At 57.3% G+C, this 26,943-nt stretch overlaps 12 protein-coding genes across 12 annotated transcripts; 8 read left to right on the top strand and 4 right to left on the bottom strand.

Moving 5' to 3' along the window:
* Nucleotides 1-252: 252 nt before the first annotated feature.
* Nucleotides 253-2,351, bottom strand: K452DRAFT_265215 (glycoside hydrolase family 79 protein). The gene is made up of 6 exons (XM_033538734.1): nucleotides 2,210-2,351; nucleotides 1,994-2,113; nucleotides 1,762-1,901; nucleotides 1,560-1,667; nucleotides 1,108-1,485; nucleotides 253-948 (listed from the first exon to the last, which is right to left on the bottom strand). Exons 1-6 carry the CDS (start codon nucleotides 2,338-2,340, stop codon nucleotides 350-352), a joined length of 1,476 nt encoding a protein of 491 aa, XP_033401547.1. The 5' UTR covers nucleotides 2,341-2,351; the 3' UTR covers nucleotides 253-349.
* Nucleotides 2,352-3,448: 1,097 nt separating this feature from the next.
* K452DRAFT_220463 (uncharacterized protein) lies at nucleotides 3,449-6,167 on the bottom strand (the record flags this gene model as incomplete). Its single annotated transcript, XM_033536467.1, has 4 exons — nucleotides 3,449-3,625; nucleotides 3,744-5,233; nucleotides 5,424-6,003; nucleotides 6,054-6,167. The coding sequence occupies 4 exons, from the start codon at nucleotides 6,165-6,167 to the stop codon at nucleotides 3,449-3,451; spliced, it is 2,361 nt and encodes a 786-aa protein (XP_033401546.1).
* Nucleotides 6,168-6,383: 216 nt separating this feature from the next.
* Nucleotides 6,384-7,616, top strand: K452DRAFT_295394 (uncharacterized protein; the record flags this gene model as incomplete). The annotated part of the gene is made up of 2 exons (XM_033541806.1): nucleotides 6,384-6,639; nucleotides 6,700-7,616. 2 exons carry the CDS (start codon nucleotides 6,384-6,386, stop codon nucleotides 7,614-7,616), a joined length of 1,173 nt encoding a protein of 390 aa, XP_033401545.1.
* Nucleotides 7,617-7,915: 299 nt separating this feature from the next.
* K452DRAFT_295393 (uncharacterized protein) lies at nucleotides 7,916-8,998 on the top strand (the record flags this gene model as incomplete). Its single annotated transcript, XM_033541805.1, has 3 exons — nucleotides 7,916-7,932; nucleotides 7,983-8,154; nucleotides 8,276-8,998. The coding sequence occupies 3 exons, from the start codon at nucleotides 7,916-7,918 to the stop codon at nucleotides 8,996-8,998; spliced, it is 912 nt and encodes a 303-aa protein (XP_033401544.1).
* Nucleotides 8,999-9,825: 827 nt separating this feature from the next.
* On the bottom strand, nucleotides 9,826-11,048 carry K452DRAFT_295392 (uncharacterized protein; the record flags this gene model as incomplete). Its single annotated transcript, XM_033541804.1, has 2 exons — nucleotides 9,826-10,460; nucleotides 10,514-11,048. 2 exons carry the CDS (start codon nucleotides 11,046-11,048, stop codon nucleotides 9,826-9,828), a joined length of 1,170 nt encoding a protein of 389 aa, XP_033401543.1.
* A 2,011-nt stretch (nucleotides 11,049-13,059) lies between these two features.
* On the top strand, nucleotides 13,060-14,400 carry K452DRAFT_244214 (uncharacterized protein). The gene is made up of 2 exons (XM_033537940.1): nucleotides 13,060-13,184; nucleotides 13,279-14,400. Exons 1-2 carry the CDS (start codon nucleotides 13,092-13,094, stop codon nucleotides 14,035-14,037), a joined length of 852 nt encoding a protein of 283 aa, XP_033401542.1. The 5' UTR covers nucleotides 13,060-13,091; the 3' UTR covers nucleotides 14,038-14,400.
* Nucleotides 14,401-14,817: 417 nt separating this feature from the next.
* K452DRAFT_126013 (uncharacterized protein) lies at nucleotides 14,818-15,506 on the bottom strand. The gene has a single exon (XM_033535234.1). The coding sequence runs from the start codon at nucleotides 15,302-15,304 to the stop codon at nucleotides 14,873-14,875; it is 432 nt and encodes a 143-aa protein (XP_033401541.1). The 5' UTR covers nucleotides 15,305-15,506; the 3' UTR covers nucleotides 14,818-14,872.
* A 1,407-nt stretch (nucleotides 15,507-16,913) lies between these two features.
* Nucleotides 16,914-18,711, top strand: K452DRAFT_221029 (glycoside hydrolase family 79 protein; the record flags this gene model as incomplete). Its single annotated transcript, XM_033536494.1, has 2 exons — nucleotides 16,914-17,061; nucleotides 17,120-18,711. The coding sequence occupies 2 exons, from the start codon at nucleotides 16,914-16,916 to the stop codon at nucleotides 18,709-18,711; spliced, it is 1,740 nt and encodes a 579-aa protein (XP_033401540.1).
* A 1,815-nt stretch (nucleotides 18,712-20,526) lies between these two features.
* K452DRAFT_211077 (uncharacterized protein) lies at nucleotides 20,527-20,856 on the top strand (the record flags this gene model as incomplete). The annotated part of the gene is made up of 1 exon (XM_033536177.1): nucleotides 20,527-20,856. A coding segment is annotated over one exon (330 nt), but the record flags the coding sequence as incomplete, so codon positions are not given.
* Nucleotides 20,857-20,916: 60 nt separating this feature from the next.
* Nucleotides 20,917-21,362, top strand: K452DRAFT_214755 (uncharacterized protein; the record flags this gene model as incomplete). The annotated part of the gene is made up of 2 exons (XM_033536230.1): nucleotides 20,917-21,109; nucleotides 21,178-21,362. Coding segments are annotated over 2 exons (378 nt in total), but the record flags the coding sequence as incomplete, so codon positions are not given.
* A 397-nt stretch (nucleotides 21,363-21,759) lies between these two features.
* K452DRAFT_212657 (uncharacterized protein) lies at nucleotides 21,760-22,519 on the top strand (the record flags this gene model as incomplete). Its single annotated transcript, XM_033536197.1, has 4 exons — nucleotides 21,760-21,836; nucleotides 21,888-22,124; nucleotides 22,174-22,295; nucleotides 22,344-22,519. Coding segments are annotated over 4 exons (612 nt in total), but the record flags the coding sequence as incomplete, so codon positions are not given.
* A 2,014-nt stretch (nucleotides 22,520-24,533) lies between these two features.
* Nucleotides 24,534-26,807, top strand: K452DRAFT_342590 (uncharacterized protein; the record flags this gene model as incomplete). The annotated part of the gene is made up of 3 exons (XM_033545396.1): nucleotides 24,534-25,154; nucleotides 25,757-25,852; nucleotides 26,059-26,807. The coding sequence occupies exons 1-3, from the start codon at nucleotides 24,959-24,961 to the stop codon at nucleotides 26,805-26,807; spliced, it is 1,041 nt and encodes a 346-aa protein (XP_033401536.1). The 5' UTR covers nucleotides 24,534-24,958.
* Between the last annotated feature and the right edge of the window lie 136 nt (nucleotides 26,808-26,943).

The following is a 26,943-nucleotide window of genomic DNA, read 5'->3' as shown; positions in this document are numbered from 1 at the left end:
GATGTAGCCGAACCCCCCACTGCCATGGCATGAAGCTATCCCCACAGTATCGAAAAAAAAAAGTCCTCAGTCCTATCAAGTCGAGTCAGTAGCTCCAGATCTTGCAGATCGATAAGATCCCGATCTAAAGAAGCCCCCCCTACTCCGTACCTACCCACGATTACCTATCCATCCGTACCTATCGGCAAAACTGCCCAACGCAGCCCGATATCCGCGTAGAGTAGCAGCAGTGGACGTACGTAGTATGCTTCTCACCGACAATTTAGAGCTCAGTCCTCGTTCTCTCTCCTATCTTTTCGGTGTCGGACCCGTGCATGTTACTTACAGCCGTACACACAACCCCCCCACGCTACAAAAGCACCAACACCCCCTCCGAAGCGCCCACACTCACCCTCGCCGTGCCCTCCGCATCAACCACAACCTCCTCCAGCACCTCCTCCCCACTAACAACACAAGTTCCGTCCTCAAACTCCCTGCCCGCAAACGTGACTTTCTGGCCTTTGTCCACCCTCGCCGTCGCGCCACCACTCTCCGACGTCAGCCTCTTCGCCTTAACACCCCCGCTCCCTAAGCCTCTTAGTACTACCTCGGTACCCGCCCTCTCGCCGCTGCCATCCCAGTACGCAGTGTTCAGCAGCGCGACGCCCTTGACCGCTCCATCGAGATCATATACCGCATAAGCACCCACATCCCCCGCTCCAGCGTCCTCTCCTGCGTCGAGAGGCACGACCCACTCGCCCAGCGCAAACGCACTAGCAGCAAAATACGCGCCATAGTAGGGCGCGCCCATGCTGTAGCGGCCCCACCAGCAGTACTGGCAGTTGCCGACGGTGCCGTGGTGGAAGTACAGGCGGGAGATGTTTGCGCTGGCGGCTTGAAGGGCGTAGTCTGCGAGCCAGAGGGCGGCGCCGAAGGAAGGGGAGACGGAGGCGGCGCCACCGCCGGTGGCTGTGGGGGTGGCGTGTTAGTTTGTGCGTGTATGTGTGTGTGTGTGTGTGTTGGTGCGTGAGTTTCACGGCAGAGACAAGGAATGGAAAGAAAGAGGGGTAGGAGGGAAAAGGAGAGGGAGAAAGATAACAGAGGAAAGAGGAGATGCAGTATACACACCCGAGTTCGTCTCGCCAAGCACATACTCCCACCCAAGGTCCTGCGCAGCAACGACGTCGTCACCGAACTGCTCCACGTTCGATACCACATTGGCATGGCTCATAAGGTCCTCGATCCCGCCGCCCGGGTAATTGTGATGCGAATACGACTTCACCCACTCCCGCGCACTCTCGTTCTGCGCCTGAATCAGCTCCCTCGCGCCCCACGTGTCCGGGCTCTCCAGCGAGTTGCCCGCCTCAAACACCGGCGGCGCCGTGTTTAATGTTGAGTCGGACGCTAGCGCGCCGCCGACCGCCAGCTGCCAATTTGCTTGCGAGGCGGCGTCCGTGGCTGGGTCCCATGTCCCAGCAGCGATGGGCTGCCCGTCTTTGGGGTAGTCTGCCGGAGGGAAAGGGGGGGAAGGTTAGTATACGGCTGGGAGGGGGTTGTGAGGGGGGAGGGCAGGACGGTACATTCGGGCTCGTTGCCGAGTTCGATGGCGAGGAGGTTGGGCATAGCGGAGACGGCGGCGCGGGCGGCAGCGATGGTGTTGTCGAGGTTGTTGCGGCCTCTGTTGAGGCCTGCGGAAAACAAAGAAAAGCATAGTTAGCGAGACATGTTCTTTTACAAGACGAGGTAGGGAAGTTTAGGCAGGTAAAGAGGTCGGCAACTCACCCAGCGTAACTCTCCCCTCGTACTCGCCCGCCAGCTCCAGGAACCCTGGCCCGAACGTCAGGTCCGCAGGCGCGTCCGCCGGGTCCGCGACACTGTAGCTGACGTACGCGTCGAGCGCGGGGTCGAAGAGCGCGCGGTCTCTGTTGTTGGGCAATGGTGTCAGCCTTCCTATCTAAAGCTGCCTTCCACTTCGTACTTTCAAACGAACAAACGGATAAATCAGCCAACTCACTGCGTCGTCCCACCAATGCGCACGGGCGGCCATGTGCCAGATAGGTCTCTCAGGTTGCGCTCGCACCTCGCAGTAGCAGAGACGTTTAGGCGATAGGATGGGAAGGCAAAGAACTCGTATCTGCGGACGCACGCAATGTTTAGCCACTAGTTATCTCTCACACCCTAAACAGGAAAATAACTGCAGAAGCAGAAGCAGAAGCAGACAGCAACGTACGAGATACCAACGGGCGCCTTATCCAGCCTCGCCGCGCCCAAGGGCACCGAAGCCGGGACGACCACGTCGACAGCCGCAGCCAGTGCCGCCGCAGACAGGCTGGCGGACGCGAGATACAGCATGCTGTGCATCGTGTCGTAGCTGTGGGGGTATTCAGTAGTCAGTGGCAAGGCAGTGAAGGCAGGCAAGCAGACGGCAAACGGCAAACGGCAAACTGCTACCGGCCGCGCTTTATACGCACCACCTACCGCCACAGATGCGCGCTGCAAGCTGCTGCACGCTGCCGGACCCCACGCCCCCCACCGTCATCGTACATACCTCACCTGTGCCTGCATACGTACCTACATACAGCCAGACAAACAGCCAGACAAACCTACCTTCCATACAGCCGCGTCGGACCCGCCGCTCCGCAGCTGCACACACTACCGTCTACCCACGCACTACCCCCCCATACCCAAGTAAGGCTAGGTAGGCTAAGTAGGCGGTGCCCAAGCACTCTTTGACCTTCCCCGCAATTTTCCTCACCCAGGCAATTCTCGGCCCGGGATCCGCGGCAGGGGCCCCGGGTAGCGACGCGAGCGAGCAAGCAAGCGAGCGGCCTGGCGGCCAACGCAGCGCTGCTATTCGCGGAGATATATCATGCCGCGCTGCCCCACCACCACCACCACCACCACCGACTGACCGATCGCGGCTGCTGATGACTGCTGACTGATGTTTTTAGGCGCGAACCCAAACCTGCCTTAGCGACGCGCGCGTGGCGCGGGCCGCGGAAGCCGTGGATGCGATGGGCTGAGGTTGGGCTGACTGGGCTGGCGATCACCCGTTACCGGCCACGCAGCACCCACTGCGCACCTCCTGCGTGCGGTTTTTGCGAGAACTTCGAATGAGACGGGACGGGACTGGACTGAGATGGGCTGTATTAAGATGGAAAGATGGGGTGGGATGTTTGGGCGAGGTTAGGCGGGTATGCAGATGGGTAGCACGAAGAGGAAAGACGAGAGGAAAGAAGGGAAGAGAAAAATAGAAAACTTGAATCGGATACAGATACGAGCGAGAAGGACCCAAGGCGGTTGGCTGTAGGTACATACATACTGCACTTCCGCTCCGCTGGCACCGCACTACACTCATCCCCACCTACATAGCCACAGCCCGACAAGCAACACCTTCCTTCTCTCTCCCTCCCCTCCCTCCTCCCCCCACCTCCACGCCCACCCAGCAGGCTCTCTCACCCCACTACACTTACATCAAGCAGCCATTCTTCCTGCTCGAATGCAGCTCCGAGACAGCAACGCGCAGGCGCCTACCGCGCACGGTCACAAATGCCTCAACGAGCCACTCATACCAGACCTTGCGGTCGTCGGTCTGGCGCCACATGGTGACGTCGATCTCCGCGTCGTCGGGGATAAGGACCGGTGTCTAGAAAACGGGGCGAGAGCAGCATTAGCACACACACTGAAACCGCACAAAAACCGCAACCTCAATCCCTCTCTTCCAACCCACGCAAACAGAAAAAGAAATAGCGCAAACAACATACCTTCAGCGGGAAATAGATCGGGAACCAGCTGATCATATCCCTACTCTTGGCATCGATCGTATTCGGATTCGTGCTCAACTCAACCTTGCCACTCGGGCCCTGATACAGCACCGTCTCAAAGTATCCAGCCAAACCATGGCAAATCCCACGATCCCGGCACGCAAAGCTCATCTTCCTGCAGCGGAAGTTATGTTCGTTAGCGCCATCGCCGCCGGTGGCGCCGCCCGCGCCGCCCGCCGCGCTGCCCCCCTGGCGGAGTGTCGCTTGCGCAATCACCGCCGCAGAGACTGGGTGCGTAAACTCCCAGACCAGCTGGACGTCTGGCGTGGCGGGGTTCTCGGCGGCGCCGGATTTCGGCCCGCTACTGCTGCTGCTGCTGCTTGGGGGCGCGAGCGTCGAGAGGTAGTCGATCGCGTGCAGCATGACGACGTGGGGCGTCTCCGGGGCGGTCGGGTCCGTGGCTTCGCGCGCCGCGACGTCGTTGTGCAGTTTTGGCGCGGCGATGGGCGTGAGGTGCGCCGTATAGCTAGTCGGGATGCTGATGCCGTGCGTGGGGTTGAGCACGTGCTGCACGCCGTCCAGGCACTCCGGGCTGAGTTCGTTGTCGGCGAAGCTTCCTAGCAGCTCCGACACGAGGATGTCGACGTTTCCGTGGCTGCCGTCGCCCCGGTGCGGGCCCTTCCAGGAACGCATGTCCGACTTGACGACCGTCACGGCGCCGTTCCACGTGTCGTGGTTGTGCCGTTGGAGCAGCACGTACGCGTTGGGGTTCTTCTCCACCGCCCACATGTCTATCTTGACACCAGAGCTGGCAGACGCTTTGAGTGCGCGAGTGACGAGCGGGCCGCGTCCGGCGCCCACTACCGCCACGACCACGGAGCCATCGGGGGAAGACGTCGTCTTGTTCTGGGCCTTCCAGTCACGCAGGGCGGCTTCAATGGCGCGCTCGTACCACTCGTACTTGACTGGGTCCTTCTCAAAGACTTCGTAGGTGATGCTCTCGAGGTTATCGGCCAGTGGTTGCAGAGGAGATTGAAGGTAGTCCTGGTATCCAGAACCGAAGCGCTCAATCGGAGTCTTCGCCGGCTGGTGCTTTTGCAGGTAGCGGATGTAGCTGAGGTGGGGTGTAGGGTCCTGGGGCTTCTTCTGCTTGGGAATCTGCGCTGCTTCGGCCGGCGTCGGATCGTGAGATGGGCTAGCATCAGGAGTGGTGGACACGGCTTCGGGTGAGAGAAAGCCGGTGGACATGCTCATGACTGCGTCCGGGTTGTCCACGCCCGGGATTGGGCCGACGTCGGTCAACAGGATCCATGGTGGGTTGCGCAGACGCATATAGCGTGTGATGAGCGCCTGGTGGCCCACGGAAAGCACCGAGTAGCCCTTCTTGTTCTTGAGGAAGGTGGAGCCGGGAATTGAAAGGAGACGCAAAGGCTCGGAGAACCATCTGGACTGAACGGACATGGGAGGAAGTTGAGACGGCAAGATCAAGGCTGTCATAAAGAATGTCAGCAACGCGCACGCGCATGACGGTGCCACAGGAGAGCAGTACCTCGATGCATGCAACTATTGACCATAGAGACCCCAAAAATGAAGTAGCGAATGACGATAGGAACGAGCGGAAAAAGGTACGCATTGAATGATTTTGATTCTTACCTACGGATAGCCTCGCGTTGTATTTACATACGGTCCGGATGACATTCCACGCGTCCCAGGCGCCAAAGTGGTCCACCGTCTTGCTTCCTTTTCCACCCTTGCCCTGGAGGTACTCTTCTCTCGCGAAGGGCGCCAAGCTTCCCATCTCATCACTCGAATCGACGGTCGGGTCGTCGACCATGGGCAGCATGATCTGAAGATTCACGTACGGGCCGATGGACAGGGCTTCTTGGATCGCACGCGCAAATTGCGCAACGCCGTCTTGGCTCAAGTCACCGTGATGCAGCTTCGGGCCCTGAATAATGATGTTGCCGACGCCGCAGAAGCAAGCATAGGCGACTTCCTGGGTGAAGACCTGGCGCGAAATGTGAGCAATGACCGGGTCCGGAGAGGCCAAGTCGATCCATGGGCTGGTGAGCGCCAGAAGCTGGGACACGGTGTCATTGGGCGTCATAAGAGTGTCTTCGGGACCTAGAGGAGAAATCAGTGGCAGCGGCACGTCGTCCTTGTTCGAGGCCGCGGCGAGGGCGGCATTGTGGGCGGAGAGCAGGTTCAGCACGCGCGTGTGGAAGTGGGCGGTGGTGATGGGAGCAGTGAGCATGTCATACTGGGGCGCAATTAGCACGAGGTCGGCTACAGCGAGCGGGGGAAGCTCACATTGCAGTCCTGGGCCTGAAGAAGCAGCAGGTCCGTCACAGGATACGAGCGCTTGGTCTCGTGGTGGCCAACGTAAAAGACGGGCATGTCGTCGTAATTGGCGGAGGCGTCCATGGTGAAGAGAGGGAGAGGGAGAAGGAGGGAGGGAATGCGAGCGCAAGGAAGCAGAGCGACAGGCAGGCGCGAATGGGTGTTGGCATGCGGGCGGAATTTTCGAGACGCGCGCCTCGCTCCCCGCCGCCTGGGGTTTGCGACGCCCGCGGTTTTGCCGGCCATTAATGATTCCATCCCGCGCGTCACACCCTAAGGTACTCAATCAACACTTCCAACATGGACCGATCCAATCCCTCGTCCGCCGACCCGTCGCGGAGCGGGACCCCCAACACCTTCGTCAACCCGCGCTTCACCTCGCAAGCCTCGACCGCAGAAGACCTGCTGAAATCGCAAACCGTCGGTCTCGTCCAGCTCTCCGACTTCCGCAAGCGCCGCGCCGAAGCACTCGAGCTCAAGGACCGAGAGCGCCAAGACCAACTCCGGGGCAAGGAGGGAACACCGGGGACGTCAGGCGCGGCGACGCCATCGGAAGGTAAGTTGCGCGTGTCGGAAGTGCCTGCGCGGAGCTACGTAGTAATTGGTCAAAGTACAGAGTCGACCCCGCGGCCGCCAAAGAAAAAGAAGAAGAAGACAGTCGCGAAGGGCAAGCTTTCGTTTGGGCTAGATGATGAGGAAGAGGGAGGGGAATCAGGGACGGGCACTTCCGCGGCCGTGACGCCGCGGAGCATGTCGAACATGCCAGCGGACGAGAGAGCGCCCACCGCCACAGAGGAGGAGAAAGGACCCGCGGTGCCGAAGAGGCGGCTTGGGCCTAATACGAATGTCGCGGTTCAGCCGAAGGTGATGACCAAGTCGGCAATGGTGCTGGAAGACCAAAGGCGGGAACAGGCGCGGAAGGAATTTCTGGAGAAGCAAGAACTTGCCAAAGCGACAGAGTTTGCGCTCCCATTCGTCTTCTACGACGGCACCAACATCCCGGGCGGCAAGTGCCGGGTCAAGAAGGGCGACTACGTATGGTTGTTCCTAGACAAGGCGCGGAAGGTGGGCGCGGAGCTGGGCGTGGGCGGCGACAAGAGCCGGAGAGAGTGGGCGCGTGTCAGCGTCGACGACTTGATGCTCGTGCGCGGCGAGATCATCATTCCCCATCATTACGAGTTTTACTACTTCATGATGAACAAGACGGTCGGGTTCGGTGGGCGGATTTTTGAGCATTCGGATCAGCCGACCAAGGCGACACCACTGCCGCAATCGGAGGAAGATGTTGACCTGGCTACCTATGACCCGCTGGCCCGTCCGGATCCGAAGAAGGAGAAAAGCGCGGCGGTAGACGAATCGCTGTTAGAGGGTCTGGATGAGGATGCCACAATGACGAAGGTCGTGGACCGCAGGTGGTACGAACGGAACAAGCACATCTTCCCAGCCAGTGTGTGGGAGGAATTCGACCCGAAGAAGGATTACACAAAGGGCAATCGGAAGGATACAGAGGGGAACTCGTTCTTCTTCTCATGAGCGAATCGGGATACCCAGCTGCTTGCCGAACTGGGGATACGGGAGGCAGCACAAGTTCAGATTGTAGATGGCTTAGTAGATACTTCTAACTCTGGGCCGACACATATTCCAGTTGTCAGCACAGCATGAAGTACAGTAGACATAACCACGCCGACGCGACCCGGTGCGTCGGAGTCAAACGCCGTAAACCCCGCGGCGCCGACGACCCTGTGTGCCTGGTGCCTGACCGACACCCCACCTTCCCGCAATTCTTCCTCCCACAACTTTCCCCAGCACCCACTCCCCACACAGAGCCCACCATGGCAACCCAGACCAAGTACGCTGCCCCAATCTACATCCCAATGCCTCTCTCTGACGTGACAGCAGCAGCCACGCCGCCCCGCCGGCCATCCGCGCCTGCCTCTTCGACATGGACGGTCTGCTGATCGACACCGAGGACTTGTACACCATCTGCACGAACAAGCTGCTGCACGAGTACGGCAAGCCGGATTTGCCGTGGAGCATCAAGGCGCAGTTACAAGGGCGGCCGGGGCCCGAGGTACGTCTGTCATGTCTTTCTTGTTGTCACGCCATGGGCGCGGCCGCGCAGCAGGCAAAACGAGAGGAAGGCGGGCAGTTTAAGAGGCGAAGAGACAGAGACAGCTGACGCCAAAGCGCAGTCCCAACGCATCTTCCACGCCTGGGCCCAACTGCCCATCACGCACGACGAGTTCATGCGCAAGCAATCGGCGCTGCAGCACGAATACTTCCCTTCGACGCAGCCCCTCCCCGGGATCCCCGCCCTGCTGACCACGCTCGAGCAACGCACCTCCCCACAAGTCGAGCTCGCGCTCGCCACGTCCTCGCACGCCGCAAACTTCCGCCTCAAAACCTCGCACCTGACCAGTTTATTCGCGCCCTTCGCGCCCGAGCACCGCGTGCTGGGCGACGACAGCCGCGTCGCGCCGGGCCGCGGCAAGCCCGCGCCGGATATCTACTTGCTTGCGCTGGAGACGATCAACGCGCGCTTGCGGCGCGAAGGCGGCACCGAGGTTAAGCCCGCCGAGTGCCTTGTTTTCGAGGACAGCGTGCCGGGCGTGGAGGCCGGAAGGAGGGCAGGCATGCAGGTCGTGTGGTGTCCGCACCCGGGGCTGCGGGAGGAGTACCGCGGAAGGGAAGCGGAGGTGCTGGCTGGGCTGACGGGGGAGCACAAGGAGGACGACGACGATGCGGTGACGAAGGGCGAGAAGCTGGCGGAGGAGGCGGAGGCGGTCGAGGCGAAGAAGGCGGGCATTGCGAGACGCCCGGGTGCTCCCGGCGAGCTGGACGATGGCTGGGGCAGGCTGTTTGACAGCTTGGTCGATTTCCCGTATGCCGATTATGGCATTGCTGTTAAGGCGTAGGTGTGGGTGGATTGCATACCAGCGCGGCTGACGACTTCTTGGCGGGGACAGCGGGCGCAGTGGCATATATATAGACTTGGGATACTCCTACATAGAAGGCAATGGCCAGCTCCTGCATTTACTCACGGGTCGCCCCAGCGACGTTAGCGCTACCGCGGCCGAGGACAAGTACAAGTTGTTGTACCAGTGCGTCGAAAATCGAACAGAACAGAGCAGAAAACACAGAACAGGAGAAGAGAAGAAAGGCATAGGCAAGTCTCCTGCCTAACTAACTACCTATTACCTATGCAAACTCAGCGTTCATGTGTACGGCAGTAAAAGAGCTAAAGCGCGTTCCAACATGTAGAGCTCAGACAAATTAACCAACCAGTTAATCAGTTAACCACCCACTCAGCCACCAAGCCCACCCGCACAACCACCCATGTACACGCACACGCACTTCCATCTTCCGGACTAAGAAGGCAGGCAGACATTGCCTACGTAGGTAACTACGCCCACAATGTCCCATAAGAACGTACGGCTCACAGCCCACAGACGACGCACCACAGGTGCTGCAGCACAGTCCAGCACGAGTTTGTCTGATAGTCGTGGGGGACAATGATTTACTGGCCGTCGCCGATGAGGAAGCGCCCACGCCCTGCCTCTCTTCCGCTCTCCTTGTTAATCTCCAGGGCTTCGGCACGGTAGCCACTGCACCTCATCCTCGCACCCCACCTCGTCCTCCCCCCAATCCCCCCAATCCCCCCAATCCCCTCAATCCTTCCAATCCACCCCCCTTCCCCCGTCCGCCCACCATCCGCCCCCCTCAACCCCAACCCCAGCCCTCACTACGCCTCAGCAGGCAAGCCAAACTCCTCGACAAACTCCCTCGAATACGGATAATCGACATAGCCGGGCTCAGGCAGCATGTACTTCTGCTTATAGAACGTGGAGCGATCATACGGCGTCAGGGCAATGCGCTTCTTAACCCTAAAGACCAGATCCGGCGTCGAGATAAACAGGCGGCCAAACACGACCGCCGCCTCATAATCCCTGTACGTCGCGTCGACGGCGTCGTACGCGCTCGCGGGCGTCTTGAAGCCGCCGGAAAGCAGCACGGGGCGGTCGGGTCCCCACGCCTTGAGCGCGAAGGCGAGGCTGTCGTCGTGCGGGTCGCGGTCGATGATCGCGGCGACGCGGGGTTCGAGGAGCTCGAGGAAGGCGAGGTCGAGTTTCCGTAGTGAGGTTATGAGGTATGTGAACTGCGGGATTGGGTCTGCCATGCGCATCCCTTGGAAGGTGCTCCAGGGGCTGAGGCGGATGCCGACGCGCTCGGCGCCGACGGCTTGCACGACCGCTTTGGTAACTTCGATGCAGAAGCGGGAGCGCTTTTCGATGCTCCCGCCCCATGCGTCTGTGCGCTTGTTGGAGACGTCTTGGGTGAATTGGTCGATGAGGTAGCTGGGTGCGCCGTTAGTGTGTGCTGGTTGTGGGTGTTGGTGTGGACTCGCCCGTGAGCGCCATGGATCTCAACACCATCGAAGCCACCCTTCTCAATTGCAGCTTTGGCAGCTGAGGCATAATCGCTTATGAAACTGTATATCTCCTCTTCCTTTAAGGGACGAGGGGCAGGCAAGCCCTTGGCCATGGGGACGTCGCTCGCGCTGACATAGTCGTTCTCGAAGTCGAAGTCGTCATTTTTAACTGCTCCGCCAGATCCATCCGGGTCGGGGTAAGCAGGGCGGCCGATTGCCCAGAGCTGCGCCCAAATCTTACAGCCCTTGGCATGGATTGCGTCGGTGATAACCTTCCAGCCGGCAAGCTGCTCATCGGTCCAGAGGCCAGGGACATTGGAGTAGCCGCCAGCGCGAGGAGAAATGACCGCAGCCTCACCGAGTATAAGCGTACCGGGCGTGACGGCGCGCTGTGCGTAATACTGTGCCATTAAATTCGTCGGAACGTATTCGTCGGTAGCGCGAAAGCGGGTGAGAGGTGCCATCACGATGCGGTGTTCCAGTTCAGAGACACCAATCTTTATAGGCTTGAAGAGCTTGCTATTCGCGGAAGCCATGGTTGTTGTTGTTGTTGTTGTTGTTGTTGTTGCCGGAGAAGGGAGACAATTATAAGGCAGGAAGATACATTAGAATTTTGAGAGATTTCAAGTAGCCCTATTTACAATCAAAGTAAGACTTTTGTTTTGCTACCCCGCCTCAGCTACGGAGTCATGGTCGGTTCAGGTTCTTCGCCTTCCTATTACGTGGGAGAGTTGTCCGGGGGCCCTGGGGGATCTGCAGAGGTCATGTGGAATCTTTCCCAAGCTCCTCCGATTCTGTCCCACACAACAGGTGACGGATGTACTTGGTCTTAGAGAGCATTAGTCAGTAGACTTACAGCGTGTTATAAGCACTGAGCTATTTGTTGTAACCTTTGAGATTGAGGACGCGGGCAAGGATGCTGGTGGGGCAATCCGCGGTAGTACAGGCAGATGACGGCGTTTCCGAAAACTCGAAAGTCGAAATTCCAGCGGTATACGCGGCAGCAATGTTTTCAGGCGAAGGCCTGCAATCAATGGCCGCAGGGTGCAGGTGGTGATTGCAGAGGGAAAATTCATTCTCCATGCTCAGTAGACAATTGAAGACTTTCCGTATGGATGAGAGAGATGTGTAGGACCTGGTTGTTCTGTTATCTTTAGCAGTCATCTCATGATCTTATATTCTTGGGCAGATAGTACGTTAAGAGCAAACACCATCTTGTCAGAGAGGTGAACAGTGGATGGAGGATGAGAAGCTGTTTGGGCTGCTCAGCCTGGTGCTCGTATCTTTGGTTACCGCAGTAGGGCATCGCAACTCGTTATCAGAAGAGTAGGCTCCAGGAGGTGCAGAGGCTGAAGCATTGTGCTGCGTGGCATCTGGAGTTGTATAACTAAAGAGATGCAGTGGCAGCTGCCAACGCGAATTGCAAGGCAGATGTCGTCGACGATGGGTCAGATATTTCTGCTGAAGATCAGAGGAATGCCGAATGAGTAACGCGCTGACAGGCCAGAAGGGAGGCTCCAGAGAGGTTGAGAAATGGGTTTGTTTGCAGACACACTGCTGTTGGGGAAAGAGAAAGAGAAGCTGCTGAGCCTGTCTATGGCCAGAAATGCCTACAGCACAACAATGCGTGTGTAAGATGGAAACGAAAGCCAGTCAAGATATCTGTTAGTATATAAATGCCTAAAGGTCTCCTTGCCTATATCCAGGGCTTAGACATGTAGCTAGGCAATGAGTATTCCATGGGAACTGCTTGTCTCCTTCTCTATCTCGCTAGACGGTGAATCTTGCTTGACGGTGACGGACATTTACAGTTGATGCAGCTGCCGTACATCAAGGACGCCGAGGCGCATGGCAACTACCGGTTAAAATACCCAGAGAACGTCTTCGAGAAAGAGGACGATGAGCGGCTGCACCACGACACCAGCGCACCAACCAGGACAAACTGACGCGCCGGGTCTTCGAACGCAGCGCGCGCCTGTTCCACCAGTTCCATGGCAGAACCGCAAGCACGATGTCGACAGCCAGAAACAAGCGCGGCGAGGGCCTCGTCACTAAAATCAGAACGTCACAGCCGCCAACAGTGACGATCTTCGCGCGCCTAATTACAGCCAGGGGACGGTCTCGACCGTTTGAGCTATATTGCCGTCTTGGATGTCTCGATCACGCTCAGCTTGGCATTCTTCACCGACGCGACGCCGATCGCGATCTTTGCAGCCGCCGAGGCGCTGGGCGCCGGGCTGTGCGGGTATTGCATGTAGGAAGGTTTAATTGGAACGAGCCGGCCCCCGGGGGGCAGAGGGAGTGAAGAGAGACGTGATTGGAGGCGTGGAGGCGAATGACAATCAATGCGGAAGCTCGGCAGTGCTGCAATCTAACGTGAGCGTGGCGTGCTAGGTTGTGGCTCGAGACGGGAGCGAGCGAGCGAGGAATGCCGATGACGTAGATCAGTGCGCGTGGACGCGGGCGCGGAAGCCGTCACCGCCCGGCAGTAAACCGCGATAGCCCACCTTTCTGCCACGTCTGCCCTAATAGGCAATTCGGTCTCTTCTAATTTCCCCCAACCCCGTCGCGCATCCACCATGGCGTCCACTGACCCCGCCGCCAAAGACGCCACCGTCGACCCTACCTCGGCCGGCGCAGAAGACCCCCAGTTCTCCCCCGAGGAAGAAGCCGCAAGTCCCTCCCCCCCACCAGCAGCAGCACGCAGACTCCGCACTCTCCCCCGCACTTCCAACCCCACTAACACGCCCCTCCCCCCGCTCACAGTCCCTTCTCGCGGCAACCAACTCCCAAAAAACCAGCGCCAACGCCCTCTTCACCTCAGCCGCCTACTCCGAGGCCATCCAAGCCTACGACAAAGCCCTCGCCTCCTGCCCCTCGTACCTGGACTACGAGATCGCGGTCCTGCGCGCCAACATCGCCGCCTGCCACCTCAAGCTCAGCGAGTGGAAAGAGGCCGTCGACGCCGCCTCGCTCGCGATCGAGCACCTCGACCGCGTGGACCCGCCGCCGGCAGAACCAGAGCCAGAGCCCGAAGCCGCAGCCAAGGCCCCAGACGCGCAAACCACAGCCAGTAGCAGCAGCACCGCCGAAAACAACAACAGCAGCGGAGCACAAGTCGCGGAAATCGACGACGCCACCGCCGCGCGCATCGCCGCGCTCCAGCGCACCGGCCGCAGCACCCACGACGTGCGCAAGCTGCGCACGAAAGCGTTGCTGCGGCGGGCGAAAGCGCGGACGCCGCCCGCAGCGGGGTGGGCAGACCTGCAGGCGGCGCAGGACGACTACGCGCGGCTGTCGCGGTCGCAGGACCTCACGCCGCTGGACCGGCGGACCGTGGATGCCGCGCTGCGCGAGTTGCCGCCGCGCGTGGCGCAGGCGAGGCAGACGGAGCTGGCGGATATGATGGGCAAGTTGAAGACGCTCGGGAATGGCATACTGAGCCCTTTTGGGCTGAGTACGGATAATTTCCAGTTTGTTAAGGATGAGAAGAGTGGGGGGTATAGTATGCAGTTTAATAAGTAGGTAGGGTTGGGAGTGGGATGAATTGCTGGCTGGCGCACTCATCGCGGAAGAAAATGCTATCGTACACCTCAATAAAGCTTTAAAGCTACAAAATTAGAGATCCTACAATACGTACACACAACGTAGACAGCACAGCACAGTACGCGCCACTCGCACAAACAGCGCCACAACAAATAGGTACTTCATCTACTATACCCCTCCTATTGCACAATATGAGCATCCGCATGGCCCGCTCCCGGTCCCAGCTATCACCGCCACAGACCCTACTTGCGTGCCAGACACCTACTTACCTACTTCCACCACCACTACAACAACAGCGTCTAAACCGCTGGCCAGGTAAGCAACCAGCAGCGCTCCCCTCCCCTCCCCTCCCTTTCCTCTCCTGCCATCCTATCCCTTTCCTCTCCTGCCATCCTATCCCTTCCCACCCACCCACCCACCGCCGCAAACCCCACTGCACGCACCGACACCAACACCAGCCGCACCAGCGCCCGTCCACCTAACCCACTCTCCCCCGCGCACCACCGCAAAACCCCCGTTCCACGCGTCGTCGTCAACAAGCGTCAAGCCCGCACGGGGCAAGGCCCCGCGAATCAGGGTCTGCGCGCTTAGCGGTGGGACGTGCTTGGGTGGGTGGGTGGGTAGGTACGGAGGTATCTACGGAGGTATGTACGGAAGCATGTACGGAGGTGGTTCCTGTGTGGTGCTGTGCCTGAGTAGGTAGGCAGGAAGGTGTGCAGGTTGCAGGTTGCAAGGGGCCTCTGTTCGGCAGGGGGAGGCTCGGTGCCGAACTATCGCAGGTACAATACCTAGTCATAGCTTGCAGCAGTGGGCGCTAGGTGTGTTTGTAGGTCGGAACGCGTGCCGAGCGACTCCGCGCCTCCACTTGGGTATTGGGTACGCGTGGCGGGGGATTGGGGAGGTAGGCGAGTCGAAGAAGGGAAGGGATAAGATGGGGATGGGGAGGGGGGCCTGAAAGGGATGGGGTAGACCCGGGCGGCGGGTGCTGGGTGCATTGGTGCTGGGACATTGGCAATTGGGACCAGCTTGGAATGGGAATTCGTGTAGGGGTCGGAGTATTGGACGGAGATGCGTACCGTGGAGATGCTGTTCGCGCAATATGTCCAATGTACCTAGCCGTATTGTTGTACCTGAACTTCATCAGTGTATAGTAGATGGCGCGCACACGCACGCACGCGCCAGGGCGCCCACCCTCGCCACGCGATACTTGAGCCGCATCGCATCGCAGCGCATCGCGTCGCAGCATGCTCGCGTGCGGCGCGGAGGCTACAGAACCTGTCGCAGCGCAGGCAGCAGACCAGCAGACGCATTCCCAGCAAGCGCCGACATCGCCGCATCAGCAATCACCACCACCACCAAGACTATTACTTACAGCCCCGGCACCGCACCACAACGCGCCGCGCCAAGCCCAAGTAGAAAGTAGCATCTGCAACGTCGCGACTGAGAGTCGCAAAGCATGAAAAACGCACGCATCAGCGCTGAGTTGGCGCGCCCGGATTTTCGCGCAATCGGCAGCGGCCAGCGGCGCGGGGTGGCCTGGGCCGCCGGCGCTGGCGTCGCGGGTGGTGGGGTGTGGGTGCGGGACCTGGGTCTGGGTCGTGGGTGTGCGGCCGTGCGCGGGGTGCGACGAGTCGCGCGTGGTGGTTGGTGATGATGATGGTGATTGTGAGACAAGACATGCCAAGACAAGTGACAAGACACCACAGAGCACGTGTGGTGTTTCGAGCTTGTCGAGGTCGTCGTGATGGTGATGCTGGTGTGGAGCGCCAGGCAGAATCAGGGTCACAGACAGGGGACGAGACGCCAGCGGTAAAGCACGTCGTTGGCTGCAACTGTCATTGTCAACATGGCTGGGCTGGATGCGCGCCTAGGCGGCAAAAGCAGGGAAGAGATAGATGGAGAACGTGCTCACAGACTTGAAGCAGGGAAAAGATAGGGGAAAGCAAGCTTTTCTGGCGTGCCTTGCAAGGTCGAGGCGGCTCTGCGCCCTGCGCCGGCAGCGCGCAGGTGGCGTCGGCGGCAAGCGGCACCAGAGTTGAAGACTAGCAGTTTTGGATTTTTCTTCGCAGGTTCGTGGTTTGGCGCTTGCAAACGCCGTGCGTCTGGGACAAGACCCGGCGTACCGGCCGCGAGATGATCTGGGATCTGGCCTGAGATCGGCGCTCGACAGGGGGGAGTCAGGGTGCTCGGGGCGCGACGACGTCAGAGGGGGTTGGGTGGGTTGGCTTGCCCAGGCGGTGAACGGACGGAGCGGAGCGGGGCGCGTGCGTGGCGGATCCCCGGCGAAGGAAGGATGCGAAAGAACTATTGTATCGTATGAGCTGAGGGTGGGGGAAAGTGAGAGAATGATTTGGGTGAGATTTTGGGGAAGGGGAAGCTTCGGGCAGAAGTTGGAGGCTGGGATGTGAAGAATCCTGAATTAGAACAAAGCGCTTTCTCAGCCGAAATCCCGCGCGATCCGGCTTGGTGCATCTTGGCTGGCGCGAAGGTGACGTCTGGATGCGACGTGTTCGAGCGAGTGCCGGGGCTGGCGGCGGGAGCGAAGCTGACAGGCACCCTCCCGCTCCACAGCCACAGCCTCGGCCACGCGTCGAAACCAACCAAGGGACGTCACCACAGTCCGGCCCTTTATTACTCGTCTCTTCCCTGTGTCCTGGACTCTCTTCTCCCTCTTCAGTCTGTCCCTATACGAACTCCCTCGCCCACGCCCGCTGCTCCTCCGCCGCCGTTCGCTTGGCCGCTCTTCCTCCCATTAAACGACCGTCCCCGTGCACTCGCCTGCCGATCCGACTGTTTTTTTTTTTTCTCGCCGATTTTTTTTCTCTCGACACTTCTAATCCGATTGCGCTCTGAAAATGCGTCGCAACGGTGTGCCTCTCGCCGTCGCCGGCCTGTCGCTGGCGGCTGGCGCCCACGCTCAGTCTGCCTCTGCCACAGCTGCTTCCAAGGCTGCTTCGGCTAGCGGCATCACGCAGTACATCCCTCAAGATTTCGCGGGTTTCGGTTAGTTATTAGGCGGAGCTGAAATGTGTTTTGTTTTCCTGCGGCTGACATGGCGCAGGTATCGAGCCCTCTAACCTGTTTTCCTTCACCGGAGAGGCTAGCGAAAACAAGCTTACCGTCAACCTCATGTCTAACCTTGCAAGTTATGCCGGCAAGCCGGCCCACATCCGTCTCGGTGGCAACACCCAGGATTACTTCCTCTACCAAGTCGACATGGATGAGTGGACCGTCAAGACGAACCCCAACTCCAAAGGCCAGGGTGCCATTGCTAGCGACGCCGATATCATTGGCCCCCGCTTCTTCGAGGCTATCAGCAGATTCCCCAAGGGAACTCCCATTACTTTTGGCCTGAACCTGGCCTACGACGACGAGGACTACGAGGACCAGATTGCCCTCATGGCCTCAGCCGCGCTCAACAACCTCACCAACGTCGATCTCGTTTCCTTTGAAATTGGCAACGAGCCCGATCTGTACGGTCAGAACGGCTTCCGCACCGGCCAATGGGACGGCACGACGTACGTCAAGGAATGGAAGGCTCGCGCAAAGGCTGTCTGGGAACGTGTTCTGAAGCCCGCGGGCGGCTGGTCGGCCAACTCGTTCGAGGGTCCCTGCACGGCCTCGACCATCGGCACGACTTTCGAGATGGAGCAGCTCGTCAACAACGGCATCAAGGCCAACGCCGACGGCGAGACGAACCCGTACCTGAGGGCGTGGAACCAGCACGACTACCTCTACTTCATTGACGTCTCCGAGTTCACGCTCACGCTTGAGTGGATGATGACGCTGTCCAACACGGTCGACCAGTTCAAGTACTGGGCCACGCAGATTGGCATTGCGCTCAAGACTGGCCTCCCCTACTACCTGCGTGAGATGCAGAGCGTCGGCCCCACCGGCATGCAGGGCGTCAGCGACACTTTTGGCGCCGCACTGTGGAACCTCAACTTCTTCCTATACGCCGCCTCGCTCAACATTTCTTCCGTCGAGATGCACATGACGGACAACTCGTACGCGGCGCCATGGCAGCCGGTCGACCGCAACGGTATCTCTCAGCACGTGCGCCCCGTGTACTACGCTTACGCTGCCATGGCGCAGCTGATCGGCTCTGGCAACGGTACCACGCAGATCGCGCCTCTGGACACTGACGGTGTCCCCAACGACTACGGTAACTACGTCCGCATGTATGCCGGCTATGGCAGTGGCGAGCTCACCTCGGTCGTCCTGATCAACTCCAAGATGGCCAACTCTTCGGACACTAACAAGGGCTCCCTCGACTTCGACATCACCTTCTCCGGCCACGGCGGCGAGACGGTCCACCTTGCGTACCTGACTGCTGCGGGCGCCGAGTCCAACTCCAACGTGACGTTCAACGGACTGAGCTTCGAGTCGTCTGGCGACGGCACGCCGACGACGGCTGACGGGACGGACCACACGGTCACTCTCGACAAGGACGGCAAGGGCACCATCTCGGTGCGTGACACTGAGGCGGTCGTGGCGTACGTTGGTGCCAAGCTCGGTTCTAATGCTGTCTCGACCAACGGCACCTCGAGCTCGAGCAAGAAGAGCGCGGCGGCTATTTCCATTGGCGCACCCAACGCGGCGTCGGTTCTGGCTGCGGCGGCGTCGGTGCTCGCGTTCGGTTTCTTGGGTTGAAGAGCGGCGTAGTTGATACGATTTTATGATGTTGTTTTTGACGCGCTGCCTTCTCCCTGCGATGTACACCCTGTGTCGTCGTCCTACCACATACCCGCCGAGCCCCACTGCGTCGGGCGGCGCCTGCCTGCGCTAGGTACCTTCCTACCTCACGTCCCGTTTGCATTCGCGGAACGGGAAGCGCGGCGGTCGCGCCTTCTTCCGTCTTGCATTTCCTATGCGAGATAGGAACGCACGAACGGGTTCAGCACGCAGCGCAGTGGCGCTTCCTCTGCCAGGCGTGCGCGGCACACCTCCCCTCCCTTTAGCCTTCTTTGCGAGCGCGGGCTTAGTTTGCTTTGCTTTTGCGTTGTGTCTTCTACGACTTCAGCGCCCCCTTTGCTTGATGCCTTAGGTGGGCTTTTTTCTGCATGGCGCGGGGACTACTCAGCGACGGACGGACGGACGGACTGGGCGGGATGCTTGCTTGCTTGCGTTTTTTGTTTGGGCTGCATGCGTGGGTTTAGCATTGTCTTGGCGCTGCTTTCTGCTTTTTCTTGGTAGCGAGTTCCCTCTTCAAGAGGGGACGGCGATGACGGCTGCGTGGTGGTGAGGGAGGGACATGCATGATTGCATGATTTGACGAATTTTTTTAATAGCTAATGTCTAGGCGAGATAGAGAGGTTGAAAGGATACCTGAACCTTTATGGATGCTTCATGACTTTACTTCTTCTATGATTGAGTTGGTGGTTTTGGGTGTGATGTGATTGAATTGTTGTCGTGATTGTGGGTTTTGGATGCTTGCGCTGGCTAGCTCCACATCCGGTATAAAGATACAGGAAGAGGGTTGACGGACAGCAGAGCAAGCAAGCACTCAATCCTTCTGCTAATCCAGTCTGCAGACACAGCTTACCCATTCAATCAACCCACATGTACATACATGTATAACTACACACACGAACAACAGAGATCATCTAGATCTGATCAGCAGCACATCATCTCCATACCACGTAGATCTGACTTCTTCTCCAACCACAACTACTAGAAGCAGCAGCCAGGCGTTCGTATCGATCGATGCCAGACGATAGTTACCTACCCAGTCGAGGCGGCCAGTGGCCACGACAATCCCCCACCTACCCGACCCCTCGCCGGCATGCTATCTATAAGTGTGGCTGAGCGTGGTTCCCCTCGTTGTTCTAGTTTTTCTAGAGTAGAACGACCGCCACCGCCACCGGCTCCGTTAGTTAGTGACTAAGACGCCGTCATTGAAAAGATGGTTACGAAAGCGTTTTGAACCGGCGGCGGCGTGCCGGGGAACGGAGCTTGCGGAGGTGCCTAGGGGAAGGACCTAGGCTCCAGTGCGGGGAAAGTTGCTCCGGCGCGCGGGGAAAGTTTCCTGTTTGGGCGGGACCTGCCACAGCGGGCAGCGGGAAGCGCTACTGCAAGGGCCCGTCCGACGTCAACGCGCGGAACAGCTCTCTTCGCGGTGTCTACCAACTAGAAGAGCAAGCTATTCGCATACGCACGAGCATGATGCCCCGTCATGGATGAGATTGGGGTAGGAGCTGCCGCGGCGGCAGCGGCTACAAAATGCTGGCTATGCCTTGGTAGGCGTTGATGGCGCTTGAAAGACCTCACGGTTCTTCTACTGTTTCTTTTCTTTTCGCTCCGCTTTCGCCTTCTTTTTCTCTTCCTTCGACGTCTTCCTCAAGCTCCTCCTCCTCCTCCTCCTGCTGTGTTCTCTTCGAAAGAGGCTGCCCGCATCAACTTCCCGAGATCCCCTTCCCTAGCATCGAGGAAGCTCTCTCCACAACCACCACTACTACCACCGCAACAATGGCCCCTCCAATCACGCACATCGTCCTCTTCCGATACAAGCCCGACATCTCCTGGGCGCAGCTAGAGGAGCACTTCGCAACGTTCGCAGCGCTGCGCACGCGGTGCACGCACCCCTCCACAGGGCAGCCATACATGCTCTCGCTGCGCATGGGCAAAAACATGTCGTGGGAGCCGTTCGCAAAAGGCATGACGCACGGGTTCGTGCTCGAGTTCGCCTCGCAAGAACACCTCGACTACTACCTGCTCGAAGACCCGGTGCACCGCGCCTTCTCGGCCGGCGCCGCGCAGCTGCTCGAAGATAGCCTCGTCGTCGACGTCCATGACGGGAAGCTGTTCGGTGCGGCGCCGCAGCGGCCGGGAGGACCGGGCCTGCGAGGTATTTGGCGTGGCGCCTGTCACTGTGGTGGTATGGCGTGGGAGGTTGACGCGAAGGGCGAGGACTTCAAGCATGTGCTCTGCCACTGCGACACGTGCAAGAAGCTGGGCGGCGGGCCATATTCGTGCAACTACATTGTGCCGCGTGAAGACCTGCGCATTACGAAGGGGCGGCCGGGGAAGTACACGTACAAGGGCGCCAGCGGTTAGTGCCTTCCATCCCTTCAGTTCCGTTTTCGGCGTTCTGGCTAACGATTTCTCCTCTCTACCTAGGCAAGGACGTAAACTGCTACTTTTGCCCCACTTGCACTTCGCATATCTATCATCATCAGGACGCCATGCCCGACAAAGTTATTGTGCGCACCCTGCTGCTTGATGGCGGTAACGACATCCCTGCTGGTGGGGAAATCTTCCCGGAGGGTCGCCTTAAGTGGGTTAAGGACTTGCAGGAGAGCTTGCCTTCGAAGAGCAAACCTGTCGTCAATGGCGCTTAAGTGAGCGAATATTGTATGAAGTTGTTCGCTTGCGCCGTGTGCGTGTGTGGTTTTAGAGCGTGGCGTTGGGTGCGGTGCTGTTGTTAGGAGAGCATGTGCGTGAAGTATGTGGGTGGACAGTAAATACCCAGCGTGTAAATGTACGGGTGAAAACAATCGCTGTCTCATGGCGGAGACATTTCAAGATATACCCAGGAAGGAGAGCAAGATGCTTCGCAAGCAAAATAGAGTTACCGGGTCGCAATGAGGACTGGGTCAGTCGCAACTTCCATATTTACGCAGTGCCATTTTGCTCTTTCCTAAACCATCTTCGTTATTCAAACCGTGCCAACATTCCTCGTAGCAACCCAATTAGCCCTCTATGGATTTCGTTCTGCGATGCAATTCTCTCAAGTGCCGCCGCCAAGTCAATGACAGGGCGGTAGTGACAACATGCAGGTCAGTCCGCATTCATCCGCACTCTAGAGCAGTTTCTAACCTCGCTACAAGTCACATCTTCTGCCTCGATTGCTCTAATAATCTCGGGCTCTCCAATGCCGATCTTGCAATGCGAGTCTGTCCAGCGTGCGAAGCAGCACTCTCCAATCCCGATGATGCAGTCGAAACATGCCTTGATCCATCGGAAGACTACAAGACAAGCGTGCTCAGTGGCCTCAGTCCAAGCATCATCATGGAATGCGCAGGAAGTGGTTTGGCATTCTACAGCTACCAGACCACACAAGAAATGTGAGTGAAGTGATGACTGGGGGTAGCACTAGGCTAACGCCACGAGCAGCGTCTATCAAGAGTACCTAGCCAAGAGCCTCACGGACAAGTACAGCAATTTGAATGCGCAGGTTGACAAGATCGTTCACGAAGCCAACGCCGAAATCGCAAGTCTCCGGGAGAAGCTACAAGGTGCGACGGTAGAGAGAGGATTAGCGTGGCAGTTACTGACTGAAACAGCTGTACAGGTTGACCAAAAGAAGCTCGAGAACGAAAACCACAAGCTCGCCGAAGCGTTCAGAGAAAAGTCCGCAAGCCATGCCAAGACGAACAAGATGTACCAGACACTCAAAGCGCAGGTGCTTGTCGGACAAGTGGCTACGGCAGCCTCGGACGACGCCGAAGCGACTCTGCAATCCGTCCATGGCGAGCGGTTCATCGACGGGCTTGGTGGTCGAACCAGTCGCCAGCAGAATTATCCCGCCATGCACACTGGCACGCGGCTGCAGAGCGGCGATCGGGGGAGCGTCTCGAGCGGCAACGCAATCGACGCCTACCGCACCCGACTCCAAGGGCATTCGCAGCATGGACAGATGCAAAATGCTCGCCTATTTGGCCGTACGTATCCACCGAGACCTCACTTTCCTGCTGCCATGACTGACGAGCACAATCCTAGAGGACTCCAACATCCAACCGACCCCGTCTCAGCATCGCACCCGCCTCGGCCACACCGGCCTGCACCAAATCGGAACTCCACTGCGGCAACCGCTCGGTAATTTGGGCACGAACTCGGTTCCTGGACCTGGCCTTGGTGGGTATGGGTTGAGCTCTGGCGTACGGGCAGGCAAGCAGATGAATTCTTCGCTTGGACGGACAGCTGCGTGGTCGAACTTTGGAGGTCTGCAGAAACGGTAGGGTGCCATGGGTGCCATGAGTGCCGTTGGCTGGTCTAGTGAGGAGATGTGGTGTGGAGGAGATATAGGCTTGTTACCCAAAAGGTTTTTCTGTGAGAGTAGGCTTTAAAGCAATCGTATAGGGTAGGTATCGTAATAATCTGGTTGGTCATTTTCGCTTGTGGCTTATGGTGTTGTGATCGTGGTTGTCCGGGCTTGCCCGAAACACTGAACTCTTATGCCACGTTCAAACTTAATTACAACACTGTTGTATAAACTCGAGCATCGTCTCTTCTCGGCAACACAAAACAACTCACTCGACTCACACACAACTATGCCGCCCCCACAGACAAGACACTGATCGGACACACATCCTACCCTCGCCGCACCGCACCGTACACCACACCCTAGCAGCCAGCAAACCAACTCGGCATCTCGACACAAGAAAACCACCTCGCATTTTTACTGCTACCTATTGCTCCAGAGCTAGAAACAGATAGTAACCAAGTAAGACTAGAACAGTGCTAGGAGTGGCATCGCCGGGTGCAAAAGAAGTATAGACAAAAGTTAGTGCAGCTTGGCTTGCGGTAGCTGGACTATTTTACACCAAGGTCGCTTTACGCAGTAAACACTTTTATAGGTGAGGGGGTTATAGAGTAGCTGGGGGTTTTGATGCTGTAGTTGGAGGGGTGTTGTGGTTTGTTGGCTTGGGTTGGGTTGGATTGGGTTGTTTGAGGGATGGGGGATATCGGGGTAGTACGGGGGCTTGCTGGATGCGGCGATGTGCTTTATGGTGTGGTTTTTGTTTATGGGGGAAGTCGGTTGGTGAACTTGTTGAGATGCTGGGTTGGTGTGCGAAATCGTGCTGGTGCTTGGATGTATGCGAATCTTACAATGTTTGTGTCCGTCCTTTGTGGGGCTTTGATTATCTATCATGGATTGTCCTGGATATTTGCACATCTTTTTACTACGTATGGAGTTGGATCTGCTGTACCCATGCAATGCTCTTTAGGCAGGTGTAGTGAGTTATTATGCTACGGTCGGTGGTCGCTAGAAGTCTACGCATATGTAGATCTACAAAGGATGAGGTTGCTCTGTGAAAGTATGAATATGTGAATATGCGGGGATAGGAAGGTGTTCCAAATAGTGTGAAACAAAGGCGTATATAGGCGCGTGAGTATCGTATAAGGATACAATAATACGATGGGCTTCGACGAGGACAAAGGTTGTCATACATTCTCACAAGGTCTTTCACCTCACTTCACTTTCTCTCCTTCAGCCCCTTCGCTTACGTCATGCCCACCTCCGCCTGTCTAGGTAATTAAACAGCTTCTGTCTCCATCCATTCCACCGCCAACCTTTGTCTACAGCTACAAAACCCGTACAATTCAAGATCTGGGGTCAAGCTCGCTGCCTGACCCCTTGTCAGAAATGGCAGGTGCAGGGAAAAGGTAACTAAACCTCTAAGCACCGTCTCAAGTTTATTTTTTTTTTTTTTTTTTTTTTTTTTTGCTGACCGTCGCTCTCACCAGACGAGCCAAACCAGGAGACGATCCTAGTGAGCATTTCACGATTGACCATACCGAACTTGTCGCACAAGCGTAAGTAAAATCTATTCTACACATATTCCTGACCTTCTACTGACAATCATCAAGTGTCAAAGGAGAGGCAATCACTGTCCTTGTCGGCAGCAGCGAAAAAACCTTCACCGTTCACAAGGACCTCATCTGTGGTTTTTCCGATTTCTTCGACAAAGCTTGTAAACGACCTTGGAAGGAATCACAAGGAGTTGTTCAACTTCCGCAAGAAAGCCCCGGCAATTTCGAGGTATACGTCGAATGGCTTTACACCGGTGGGATTGTGCTGCCAAGCACTGTACAGTCCTGGAGCGCCCTCGTGGCAGCGTACATCCTAGGTGGCATACTGTTCGATTTCCGGTACAAAAATGCCGTGATCAGCAAGATGATTTTAAACATCGGTTTCAGCCAGAGGCTTGGACACGTAGCATCTCTCATATGGGACAATACACCTGAATCATCACCACTTCGGTCCCTTTACCTGGACTTTTGGATCTTCACCGGAAGCTCGGGGTGGTTGCGCTACGAACCCAACTGCGATAAAGAAGCTTCTGCGGAATTCTGGATTGCCTTGGCGGAACGTTTGTTCGCAAGCAGGGAAAGCAAAGACCTGCAACTCGACATTTCAGCTGGACGATATCCATGGGTGACAAACCCTAGCCAATACCTCGAGCATACGAAGAAGAAAGGAGAGACCACTAAGGACACATGAACTCCGCATGTTGGTAGGCGTGAAGCTCGGTTACAACGAAGTCCGCGACCATCAGATTTAAGGGCATGTATGGTGTCGGATGGCAATTCGCAGGGACTACGGCTTTACAACAGGATGCAGGATCACTTCATTGAGCTACTCATTATGTAGCTTCTCCAGACTTCAATGAGGACTTCCTTCAAGTGTTTGCGTTGTGAGCTGGTGATATTTTGAGCAGGAGGTTTGACGGTCCAAGTTAATATAATATTTCTCATGCATGTTTGGCTTGCGACGTTAAAGTAGCGATACTTGACAGTTAATATTTAAAACGTTCACTGATAATGCCTTCTAAAAGCTTGACAGTCAGTAGAGGCGTTCAGACCATGCGGGCAGTCCTAGCTCGTTAACTTCACCTTGTGTCAATAGGCTGCCTTCTATGGAATTTTATTACTCACCCCCGAGTGAATGATGCTTGTCGCTTGCCTATTTTAGAACTTTCCTGGCCCTCGAACTTTCCCAACCTTCCACCTTCCACCTTCCACTCTCCCTGTCCGCATCGCTCTGCCCTTACCATCCTGTCAAGGAACAGTGAGGCTGGGCCTCTCAGGGTGATCCGAGAATGGCGCCGACGTAAGCTCACCATATCGCATACGTTTGGTGAAGACTTGACTGACATTCCTCTAGCAAGCCGCCAGACCAACCGCCAGGCAAACCCGTCGACAAAGACAAGAGCGTTCTAGGACCCACAACCGACAAAAAGGTTTCCAAAGCCACCGTTCTCGTCAAATCGTAAGCCACCTCACACAGCCTCACCCGAATCGGAAGGCCCAATGACGAGTACAGACTCCGGGGAGACATCCTCAACGTTCTAATTGGCACTGAGGCCGCACCGTTCAAAGTTTACAAGGACCTGATATGCGCCTCATCTCCTTTCTTCCGCAAAGCCTGCCAGCCGCCCTGGAAGGAGGCGTCAGGTGTCTTACGCCTTTCCGACGACCAGCCCAAAATCTTCGAAATCTATCTAGAGTGGCTTTACCTTGATAACTGCCCCACACCTGACCAGGCCGCAGACCTGTTCGAGGCATACTTCCTCGGCGACAAGCTCATGGATCTACCTTTCAAGAACGCGGTCATTGATACCATCATCAATAAGGTCATCAAGAAGTCTATGACCCCAGACAGCATGGCATCCAGCGTGTACAAACGCACCATGCCCAGCTCCGGTCTACGACGTCTGTTGGTCGATTTCTACGTTTACGCAGCACCGTCTACTTGGTACACCTCGAAAATTTCCGCAAAGGATGTGGACACCGCCCCAAGGGACTTTTTTGTCGACATCGCTCGCAAATTTGTAGAGATCAGACACAAGAATGTTGGAGGATTCAGGCCTTGGCAGAAAGATAAATGTCAGTATCACGAACATCCTGAAGGCGAACCACGGTGCGACAACAACAACAACAACAACAACAACAACAACAACAACAACTCAGACCAAGCTCAGCAAGCTAAAACGGACCTATTCACCCCAAAGCCGCAGACATGACAACAGGGCGATTGGAAGGATATTGATGGCTGCAGAACCTACGAGGATGTCTTGTGCATACTGTGAGAGGAGACAACGGGGCTTGTGATGGAACAAGAAGTCATCATCTGAGAGATCCATTCAAGGCTTTACGAAA

This window comes from Aplosporella prunicola (genome assembly GCF_010093885.1).
Source record: "Aplosporella prunicola CBS 121167 unplaced genomic scaffold K452scaffold_4, whole genome shotgun sequence".
Taxonomy (NCBI): domain Eukaryota; kingdom Fungi; phylum Ascomycota; class Dothideomycetes; order Botryosphaeriales; family Aplosporellaceae; genus Aplosporella; species Aplosporella prunicola.
This window is presented reverse-complemented; position numbering and strand designations above follow the sequence as displayed.